Raw genomic sequence first — 12,101 nt, forward strand, 5'->3', positions numbered from 1 at the left:
TCAGTATTTTGGCCGAGCAGTCTCCTTCCCTGGTAACACCAAGGACTATCTAAAGAGGACGAGACGCGAAGACCGTACGGGCGATGCCATGTTGCTCCATGGTGCTCCATGGAAGGAAAGAAACATGCGCAATGGGCTATATGCAGCCAACACTTCCGCGTTCAGCTTCCTTGGTCTCAACTGCGCATGTTTCTTTCCTTCCATGGAACACCATGGAGCACCATGGAGCAACATGGAGCAACATGGCGTCGCCCGTACGGTCTTGTCCTCTTTAGACAGTCCTTGGGTAACACTATGCAGGTGGCCCCTTATATGCCTTGTTTACGATCATAACAATGTGGAATTAATTTATGAATTTAATTTAGTTAAAAATTAACCCAAACTACGCCAGCATTTATTGATAACTGTGATATACAGTAATTCACGCCAGCATTTTTGAAAAGCCACATTTCCAGACTTCCGGGTCTTGATCTTATGTTAGGAAGTTGGACGATGCGTGGTCACGTCCTGTTTATCAAACGGAGTGTGATAGTGTTATTGACAACAACAGCTAGCAACCACCAGATGCTAACGTGAGTAGCATTATGACTTGATCAATCAAAAGCACTATAAAACACCAATTGCCGTATACATCAACGCCAATGGCGTGGAGCGTAACATTTATGAATTGCCGTAGATCAACGCCAATGGTGCGATAACTGATGAATAATGGAATTAATAATAAATCAATAATCAAACAGGAATAAAAGTTGTATTTATGCAACCATGAAGTAGGGACACAGGAAAGAAATCGAGCTGCACCATTATGATTTTCTTTTTTTTTAAGAAATCATCGCAATTATTTTGGTCAAATACAGAGATCAAGATTATTAAACATGATTGCTCACTGATTTTGGAAATGTCATGCACTTGTCTTGAACTTAAAACAAAACGTCTTTGTCCTGATTTGTAGTAAGCCTGTCATAACAAGATAGCAAATGAACTGAAACTGAACGTAAACAACTGTTCAGGCGAGGAGAGGAATAACTATGGTACGCGCATCGCGCATCACACACACACACACACACACACACACACACACACACACACACACACACACACACACACACACACACACACACACACACACACACACACACACACACACACACACACACACACACACACACACACACACACACACACACACACACACACACACAGCCTCCAGCAGTCATGGCCTGCATACGCATGCAAAAACACAGAAAAAACACTAGATGATGGTCCGTTTGCTGTTATGTTTGATGGTGACTGTTTGAACAATCCTAAAATATATGAAGTGCATCAGGAGCACTGGGGGCGCAGCTAGAGAAGCTGCTGTTATGCTGTCCGCCCACTATGCCATTTCATTGTCCAATTTCCTTCTCTCTGAATAAAGCTGTTGTTTCTCTACTTAGCAATATCAACTTCTTCATGTTTAAATCATAATCCCTGTATAGCGTGTGGATCTCCAATAAAATATATACATTAAATTAAAAATGGTTGGGGCCGGGGCACAGCTGCAAACGACATAATCATGTGAGGATAGTCTTTTAACACTTGTAACCTGGCAGCCCTATTCTGGGCATGTCATTATACATTATATATTATGTTTGGCAATTAAAACAAACCAAAAAATAGCAGATCTACAAACTCAACAATCTTTGCTATTCGTTGCACAACATGTGGTTAATCACGTTCTCACTCTAATGAACAGGTGTTAGAGTGAGATGGGCTTTTAGGGAGGGGAGAAACACACTGTAAAGGAAACGGTTGTTGGATTTATAACAAAGACCATGAGATCATCATTACGATGCGGTTCCATAATGTTTTTATCTTGATTGTCTACCGTATGTATTTCCAAATCGTAACTGTATCGAAAATGTGATTAATTGCATAGCCCTAGGAAGAAGGCCCAGGTGACATTAAATTCTTAGATAACTATAAGTGGATCCTGAGGACACCACTTGATTAGAAAATATGTATGTAATTGCTATATTGTGGTATTTTATATTAAATTTGGCTATGTCAGCCATGTCACTTTGACTAAGACATAACCATACGATACGCCCATCGTATCGGAGTTTTGTCCAGAGTTTTGTCCATTCACTCTGTGTCTCAGAGGAGGGCTGTGGACAGTTCAGTGACATCATCGGTAGGCAGTCATTTCAAACATTTCTTTTACTAATGTGAGAAAAATGACTTCTATTACAGCACGCTAACTTTCCAGAAATAGCTTAGACAAAAATGGTACCATCTTATATGAGCATTAGTGAGGATTAGTGAGCATATATACCGTAGGCTATAGGTTGAAAATGGTCCTTTAATCAAAGCAACTATAGGTCTCAGTGCAGAATCTAATTTGTAGTCATGACAACAAGGCATGCTCACCTGCCGCAATGGAGGCCAGTCGCACATAGCCCGATTCCCTCTCCTCTGGCTCATAGGGGTAGTTCTCCACCAGGTTGAGTCCTGTCAACGTAAGATACCATCTTGATTGTCTATGCAGACATACATTGTTCAGCTGTTTAATGTTTTCCAGTGCCAATGTGTGTCTGTCGCACACATTGATTCCAGAAGCACAAAAGACCATTTTGACAAACAAGTTGGAGGAGATAAAGCTTAACACTTTGAGTGCCACCTTGTGGCCAAAAGTGGTAGCGCTTGGGTGCCGCCGGATACAGGGATACAGATGCTATGACGCACATCCGTTTTTCCAAAAATGCAGAAGAAGAAGCTTAGTCTCACTAACGCTAGCGATCGTTCTTCAGAAACGTTAATATTCTAATCGCGATGCATCGTAAAATCAGAAATGAGACCTGAACCTCGCCGATCTGATCAACACCCCAGACAGCACCGTAGTTTCCGAGAAAACAGCGTCTAAAGATTGTGGCTAAAACAGAAGCTAATGTGTGCGTGCCTGCGCGGGCCCTAGCAACCAGGGCTAGCAACCAGAGCGATTCCAAAAATGGAAAACAACGAGGCCTAAAACGCCAACAGCAGACATACAAGCTCACATCGCATCACATCCGCGACGTGTCGTTAGCTTATAAGTCGGCTAATATCTTTGAGCGACACTGTCATGCGACAAATTATCAATCAGGCTTAATCCTCCACCTCAAAGCCTGAGATGCATGCTCTGAGACACTGTATCTCGCTTTCGTTTTCACTTTCGCAAGAGTCGACTGGCCTGGTTGCCTTTCTTGGGGTAGTTGTTGCTATGTGCAATATAGCAACATAAATCTTTTGTAAGTATTTCAGGATTTAAGCCAGGATTTAGAAGGCATTTTTTTATCGGCCTCAGGTCTAAATGGTCTAATTGATTTGAAACAAGTAACATTTGTTGTTTGGTGAGAAATTAGGAGGAAATGAAGGAAGTGATATTGGCTGGAAGGGGGATTTAGCATGACATCCCACACTTTCCATGTAGGTATTCACCTTGTGTTGTCACCTACTGTACCTAGGTGATTTAACAACACAACATATAAGCAGGTCCTTAGTCTTGGGGGAAAAGCCAGTGGCTATGTGACTTTAGAGGAAAAAATGCAAACTGCTGCACACCGAAGCTGAAAATAAAGCAGAGAAAAGTGTGTGGGGGTATGCATTTTTTTTATTCCTTATCTAAGGGGATTTGCGCCCAGCACCACACACATTTTGTGAGAGTGTGCAGCTCTCCTTAGGTGCTATGTGACTCACATCTTTCCTCTAATACCAGGGATATTTTCCTAATGCTGAATGTTTTCTGCCCGATTGCACATTGTGAACAAGGAATCATGAATATGTACATATGTACAGTGTACTGTATACAGTTAGTTCTCAATGGGAACCCAGAGGGAATCCAGAATACTTCTCGTTTTCATTCTATTTATCTGGGACTCTGACAGATTTTTGGGGGTATTGTCTATTATTACAGTGGTTCTCCAAGTGGGGTTTGGGGACCTTTATGGGTGGGTTCCAGGGGGTTCCCATCAAAATGATTGATAGGAACCTAATGGACACTTACAGGTCTACAACCCGTCGGTTGATTAAAAGATTTGAGACCACTGGTCAATGCGCTTAATGCTCCACCTCAGCTAAATGGTAAATGGTGCATTTATATAGCGCCTTTATCCAAGGCGCTTTACATAGATTGTGCATTACATTCACCCATTCACACACACATTCATACACCGATTGCAGCGGAAGCCATGCAAGGTACCAACCAGCACATCGGGAGCAATTTGGGGTTCAGTGTCTTGCCCAAGGACACTTCGACATGTAGACAGGAGGAGCCGGGATTCGAACCGCCGACCCATGGATCATTGGACGACCTGCTCTACCTCTTGAGCCACAGTCGCCCCACTAGCTATGACTGTGCCCAGGGCATCCCTCCGTGGATTCGTCTATTGCACTCCGAGTGAGGTCCTGGTGTGCCCGTGTGTGTGCCATGCGTGTCTAATGTGCTGTTTCCGATTTGAACATCTCACCGTGCAGCACCGACTGGTGAAGGCTCCAGTAAATGCTCAGGCAGTTCTTCTCCCTCTTCATGCCTCGTTTACATTGGCAGCCATGCAGTGGAGTGGACATGAGAGCCATCATGGCATTCTCGCACTGGTTGCGGGCCCCGGGCCCCAGCTTCACACTGCCGTCTCCTGCCACACACTGCCGCAGGGTGCGGAGGCGCGGGCTGCAGGTATCGTCGCTGGAGCAGGTGTCTCCGGCGCGCAGGCAGTCCTCCCCGCCCACTGTGAGGGCCACGCGTGGGACCCCTGGAGAGAAAATCAGGAACACACATTCAATAGGCTAGAAAGTGGATCGCTTAGTGCCAGCTTCGTTTTTTTTTGTTTTTGTGATAGTACAATTAATTATACAAAAGTTTAATTTCCTGGAAGATGATAAAGGCTTTGTTCAACACAATGGTTGTGAAAGGGGTGGCAGGTGGCCTGGCCCTGCAGCTATAGGAAGGTTGCGGCTGCCCAGTAACTGGGACAGTACATTCCAGATGTCAACTGGCTGGTATTGCAGCTCCAGTGCTCTGCCAAAGTTCCCTTGAGTAAGGCACCAAACGTCAAAGTGATTATAGCAGTACTCATTTGTGACAGCACACTTTTATGTCACATTTGAAAACAAATGCTGTATATGCCACTCAATAATAACAGATGATGTTCTGTGTTACTTTAAAATGTTACTTATACAGTATAAGTATATAATATATAATATTAAAGTAGTTATATTAGTTATGCATTACAAATCCTACAGGGCAAATAGATAAAAATGCAACTTTGTGTTTTACCACAAAACTAATATTATAGATCCCATACCACCTGTAAATCCCCACAATGAAAACTAAACAGTAATCCGTGGTTTACCCTCAAGAGAAATACAAATAAAATAAATCCTCCACTGTGGATGTACCCATAGCGCCACAATGAAAATGAGGTAAACAGAATGAATTAACCAGATCCATGAAATGAAAACAATGCCAGACAATTTCAAAACAAAACAAAGTGCCATACTTCCTCTCAAATTAATTTCACAAACAAAAACAAAAAAATACGTCCCCCCTGCAGGCTATCAGTACTCACAACCAATTTAGTAGAGATATGAATGTGTGTCTGGAGAATGAATTACTATATATGTGGCTGCACATCAACATGATCAAAACAAAACACAGTCACACGTGTTAAATTACACAATGTTTGCCTATCAGAACTATCATCAGTCCACCACACAGTCTGTCCAGTCCAGACTGTACAATAACAGCACATAATAATGCCACGCGTTGCAGGGTTGGGCTCTCCAAGCAGGGACAATAGGCTCTATGCATACAGTTGGGTGCCACCGATATTGTCCCTTATCATTTGACCCATTTAGGCCTGACCTCAAAATTTAAAAAAAATCCTTCTAAATCCTCCAGTTTTCTGAAATAAATATTTTCACGATTTAAAAAAAATAGCAGACCTACAAGCTCGTAGCGCGCCACTCGGTGGCGCGCTATGAGCTTGTAGATCTGCTATTTTTCAATAGCTAAATTATAACATAATGTTTAAAACACCAAAAGGGGTTTTGCGCAGATCACGCAAACCTCAGCAAAAAGAAAAGGACAATATCAATGGCCTCCAACTGTAGCAGCCACATTGGAAAGAAATGAGGGCTCTTCCTCACTTCCTGTTATGATACTAATTAATCTATCTATAAATGCACCAATTTTCTGTACATGCGTGTGTACGTCTGTAATCCACGTAACTCGAGAACAGTTCGCCCCACCGACTTCAAATTCGACATACTGTACACGTTCCACACCCCCACAGGGAGTGCAGTGCCCGGTGTTGAGTCCGTCAGATAGCCGGTTGTCCAGAAGCAGCACAAAAGCCTCTGCCCGGGCTCTGGACCTGCACCCCTATATCTCCATATATGGAGCTGGCCTGACATCTGCATAGACTCCATATATGCTCTCCAAATGGCTCCAAATGACCTCTTACAGGTGTGTAACTCTGAGATTGTAGGCTACAAATGGGTCCATTTGGTTCTATTTGTACACTCTCAAAGTTATGGGGGTCCTTGCAATTAAAACGCTTGTGATATACTAATGGAACAGAGCCTTCATTTGTATTATCGGTAACACCTGTTACACCAGATAGCCTATGTTCTATTCCTTTTCTTTGATAAACTGAGTAATGTCTGTTGCTTCTATGATTGCATTGTTGTTACAGATAGGCCTAAGAGAATCATCTATGTTCATTTGCCAAACAAACACTTTATTCTAACACATGTATGTTAGAATGAAGTCACCATCACTTCCGTCATTGCTTGAGCACCTGACTGTGACAAAAGAATTACACTGACTTGTGTCGGAGAGTCCCCTTTCCCTGAGCGTGTGAGCTATACAAAAATATTCATTATTGTGTGAAGTGGGGGGTGCCCACATGTGGCTGCCACATGGCGTTACTGCTTAAATCAAACAAAAAAAGTACATACAGTAGACGATAGATGAAGCCATTTCTGAAAGACATTGGAGGGGCTTATGTTACACACTTCAATGAATGACCAAGTCCATACCAGCGTGGTTTGATTTCTGCCACAAGATGTTAAACACAATGTATTAAAATATGTTTCTGTCCAGCCTGCATCATCATTCACAATACTGACAATATTGGCTTCCTCGTTGACTGACAATTAAAGACAGAATAATACATGAACAGAAATAACATCAACACAAATTTTACACCATATATACACCATATAACAAAAATACATGACACCTGTGTCTTAGGCAGGCAAAGAACACCATTATGAGAAAATGAAATACACTTACGTATGCATGAACTTTTATCTGTTTAACTATTTAACTTGTAATCTATGAAATCTATGAAATCTACTATGAATTTGAGTAGGAATTCATTATAATGAAATAAACAACCAAAAATATGGCGTGGCTTAAGCTTATCCTACAGACATGTATGATGATGAAGTCACACAAAGACAACACATGATGTCATTTGCCATTGACTTGTCCTGAAAGTTTGTACGGAACAATTTTCTTCATAAAAATACCATAGACTTGGCCACACACGGGCGTAACTGGTAATGAATCAATGTCAGTTGTGTAATCCCTATATGATTTGAAAGAGAAGAGAATTTTGACAGGGAATGTCAAGTTTTGTCAGTCACCTATGGTAGTTAAAATCAGAGTACAACTGCTTCTCAACTACAGGCTGACACTCACTGAGACAGTGAGGAAAAACCTAGTGAAGTTGTTCAATGGATGCTGGTTGAAAGTTTTGCCAGGCATTGGCAGACACAATGACATATTTCTTGTAAATCTGTCAAGACGTGCAGATCAAATTCTTCTCATTTGTTTCAGTCTAATCTGTCTACCAGAGGTGCATCTCTTAGTTGCACCAGGACAGCAAGCAAATGATGAATTGTAAAAAAAATAATCTTGTATAGTTTGGGGGGAAAAACTCATTCATGCTACTTTTCAAAACTGTGATTCATTTTCAGTGTTGGGGTAACCTATTACAGAAGTAAGTCTGTTCCAGTATAATATAGGCCTATGATGCAATACTTTTAGCAGCAACAAAGTAATATAATGTGTTCATTCACACTGTTCCACCACCAAAACAAGAAAGAAAAAAAATTCAAATTAAAAAAAAATCAGTGATGTATATGATGATGTACGATGATGAGAGCGCCCCTCACTTCACACGGGTGTGTTTTTCTTTTTCACTGTCAGCGAATACAATTATTTTTGTTCAAATCTCTGAAATTATTTGGTGGTCATAATATTATTAATAGCCTATCTATCTATGCATTAGGCAATACATTAGTGAAAGTATGGTAAAAATGTGTTGTCATTGACTGACGTAGTACGTAGATTACATTATTTACGGTACCCGAACGCATCACCTGACATGCTTTGAGGAAGTGATTCTGCAGCGGTCGGTTTGTTGTTGCCCAGCAGCACAGAAGCACAGATTAGAACAAGTGAAGACAGACAGATAACAAGACAACAATGGACACATCTTTGGTCAGCCGGCCTCGTGTCGTGGAGGAGGATCAACAACAAAATGTGGATAGTGATGCCAATCCTGCAATGGAGTCGGAGGAGTCGGAAGAAGAGTCTGAACACCGAGATATTATTATTGAGGACCAGGAAGAAGAGGGAGAACTCAGTGATGGTGGTGCTTCTACAATCAGCGGTGATGACATTATTAACAACAACACAGCGGCTGTGGGGTCAAGACATCCTTTGTTACAAAGCAAAGTTTGTAACAAAGATCATTCCTGTGTGCTCTACTCTCTTTGTTCCTGTCTCTTTAGTGTAAATACAAAGCAGATATTTTGGATACATCCACTTAAAAACAAAACAAAAAAACAACAACTTTGACAAGCACAGTGGAAGACGTTTCCAGCAGATCTGTCAATAGGAGATGGATATGATCAATTCTAGCTGTTGTTGTTGTTGTTGTGGTGGGGTATTTGGGCTGTTGGGGGATGCCATTGAGAGAAAACAGCTGCGACTCCAATACTGAGTTCATGTCTGTCTCAATCTTGACAGGTGGTACTTAGTGAAGCACTCAAGAACCCTGTGTTCCGTGCTCAATGTTGTCATGACAAGTGAACTCAATTGAGAAAATCAAGCAATCCATCAATCAAGAACATCTGCTTTAAACAATTAATTAATTAGTTAATTAATCCATGCATATATTATAAATTACATTATACTAACATGCAATGCTCGTAAACAAATATTTTCAATGTTATGTGTGTTTTTGGAGGAGTAATGACCACGGATATGCTCTAAAAGTGTGAAAAACTGAATTTTCATTTCACTACGCCTCACACACCTTTAAGCGCTAACTCGGCGCACAGCGCTGTGGTATCTAGAAAATCTAGAGCACAAAGCAGTTGCAGGTGGGGAAGATATGATAGCGCCATCGCAAGAATAAGATGCTAAAAATCTGTTCTAGTGCCTAATGCCAGTCGCAAGTGGAAATCTTATTCTGGTGCAGCTAATCCAATGTGGAGATAGATTTGATATTTGTCTGAGAAATTAAGCGGCATGCACTCAAGATTGCAGTAGATAACCATTTGCCCAGAAACATGGTGGGGACAACACAGCGGCAGTTCAAAGAACTGACAGTCAAAAGCAATTACAGGGAATCAGCCACCTTGTCATTCAAATTTGTTCCATCTTATACACCCCCACTGTTTATCCCATGGAGGTAAATAATCTGTTTTGAGCTCCCCCTCTCTCTGTTTTTCTCACTCTGGTTCTCTATCCCCCTCTATGCCTCTCTCTCTCTCACTGTGTGTGTGTGTGTGTGTGTGTGTGTGTGTGTGTGTGTGTGTGTGTGTGTGTGTGTGTGTGTGTGTGTGTGTGTGTGTGTGTGTGTGTGTGTGTGTGTGTGTGTGTGTGTGCGTGTGCGTGTATGTGTGTGTGTGTGTACGTGCATGCAGCACCGCATGCACGTATATTTCTTTGAACAATATACAGTAGCTGCTCCTCCTTCCTGGTACAGTATGTGCATAGGATGAAAATTAGAGGCCAATACATGCCCGTGATGCAGCACAATTCTCCAAACCACTAATTCCATTCCTTAGGATGGACTGAATATAAATGGTAAATGGACTGCATTTGTATAGTGCCTTCCTTCAAAGGGCTTTACAATGTATTCCACATTCACCCATTCACACACCGACAAGCAGAGGAAACCGTGCTAGGCACCGACCTGCTCATCGGAAGGAGTTCAGTAATCAGTATCTTGCTCAAGGACACATCGACACTCAGCCAGTATAGGAACCGGTCGAATCCAAGGTAGCCGACTTCCTGAGCCACTGCCACACCTTAGAATGTCAATATTCATGGACATTTTAATTGGGTCTCCCTGTACTTGACCTCAAAATTAAGGCTGTTTTACTGTATATATTGGGGAAGTTTCATTTTCCTTGAGTCATATGAAAAACAAGCTTGAATGATATAATGTCTATCTGTCGGTCTCTGTCTGTCGGTCTCTCGATCAAGCTCTGGTCTGACATCAAACAACCTTCCACCCTCTATCTTTAGAAACATTTTATTAAGTCTCGTTTCAGTAGCCTATATTACAAGTATTTTATATTGAATAAATATGCCTCTGACTTCTCTGATATATTCCCTAATGGTGTTAAGAATTCATTCCCATATTCTTTAATCAAATGTACAATCTAAGTCTTTTCCCCATATCATCCTGGCTTTTGCATTAGATTGTTATTTATCCAAGGACGTATCTCATACCACTTTGATGCTTATGAAACATTGTTGGTAGTTGTAGGTAATACTCTATATTGTGTTTTTTTCTTGAAGGAAGAGAACATTCTCTAATATACAGAGTCTAATTTGTAAATTATTTCCAGAGACAGCCATGTCCCTCCAGACTAAAATGTTTCCCTCATTAGGATATGGCCCTCCCTTTCTGAATACAGCAGGTAATGTTGTATTCCGATTTCTTAACCACTGAGCTTTATAAAGCGTCTATTTTTATTTCAGGGATGAACCATATAGTTACAACTTTTTTGTTATGAGAGAGAGATTTGTACTTCTTGTCAGACTAACTTTGAATGTACTAGAATGGGACTCTTATTTTTAGATTTAATAAGGACAAGTTTGTTCCTGTTCAGTAAGATCCAATACAACTGAGAATTTGTTTGTATTTCATTTCAAATGACATTTCAAAAGACATTTTATGTTTGGTGATAAGCCTCTCTCTTCATTGGCTGACAGAGCTTGTCCATGTGAACTCTAGACTTTTTTCCATCTTATACCTTAGCAGCAGTGATTGTTGTAGAATACAAATTGGTATAATATATCAGTTAAATAATATATCTGGAGGGACTATTACATAGCCATCTTTATTGCGTATACTTTCTCCCATAATGTCAAGCAAACTTACTGTAATTAGCCAGAATAATTTTAAAGGTAGCAGTGCGTGCGTGCGTGCGTGCGTGCGTGCGTGCGTGCATGCATGCATGCATGCGTGCGTGCGTTCCAATTACTTGTGTCAACCAGTGACCGTTGACAGAGGATTATTATTATAATGAAGTTTCACACAATATTTCATTGGAAACGGAGCATATCCAAAGTGTTGCCATTCACTAGGTCTTCCGCACATGACTCATTAAGTTTCTTTCAGATATCAGAAAGAATGAATGTATTACATTGAAATGAAATAAAGCAGAATTCAATGAGCAGCTCTTAAATTTTAGCTCTACCTTATTGAAAAGGAATACATTTATAGAAGTCTAACTTTTGGTGTCAGTATTCCTCTATTCACACTTTTGCTGTGAATATTCAAAGGAAGAGTTGTGAATGTAGGTACCACCAACCATGTGATCCTTAACTAATTTATTTCCGAAATCGCCTTTTGACGCCCGTTTTCCAAAGGCCCCGGGTGCCGAGATCACCTTTGGACACCTATTTTAACATCAATTGATTACAATGATAAATTGTGTCCTGTATGTGCTCATAACACTCCGGTAGCGGTCCATTGAAAAAAACGGAAAAAAACGGAAAATCCGCTGGTCTTGTGCTGTCTATGGGGATGCAGATTTTAGAACGCTAATAT

At 41.1% G+C, this 12,101-nt stretch overlaps 1 protein-coding gene across 3 annotated transcripts in view; it reads right to left on the reverse strand.

The window, feature by feature from the left end:
• The window catches only part of gfra4a (GDNF family receptor alpha 4a), a 196,988-nt gene that overhangs the window by 38,398 nt on the left and 146,489 nt on the right, over positions 1 to 12,101 (reverse strand). For all 3 annotated transcript variants that reach the window (XM_079528114.1, XM_079528113.1, XM_079528115.1), the window contains 2 exons: positions 4,485 to 4,766; positions 2,410 to 2,490 (listed from right to left, as the gene is read on the reverse strand). In XM_079528114.1, the coding sequence (XP_079384240.1) occupies positions 2,410 to 2,490; positions 4,485 to 4,766 (363 nt within the window). The remainder of the gene's footprint in view (positions 1 to 2,409; positions 2,491 to 4,484; positions 4,767 to 12,101) is intronic.

The sequence above is a fragment of the Electrona antarctica genome, assembly GCF_951216825.1.
Source record: "Electrona antarctica genome assembly, chromosome: 18".
Classification (NCBI taxonomy): domain Eukaryota; kingdom Metazoa; phylum Chordata; class Actinopteri; order Myctophiformes; family Myctophidae; genus Electrona; species Electrona antarctica.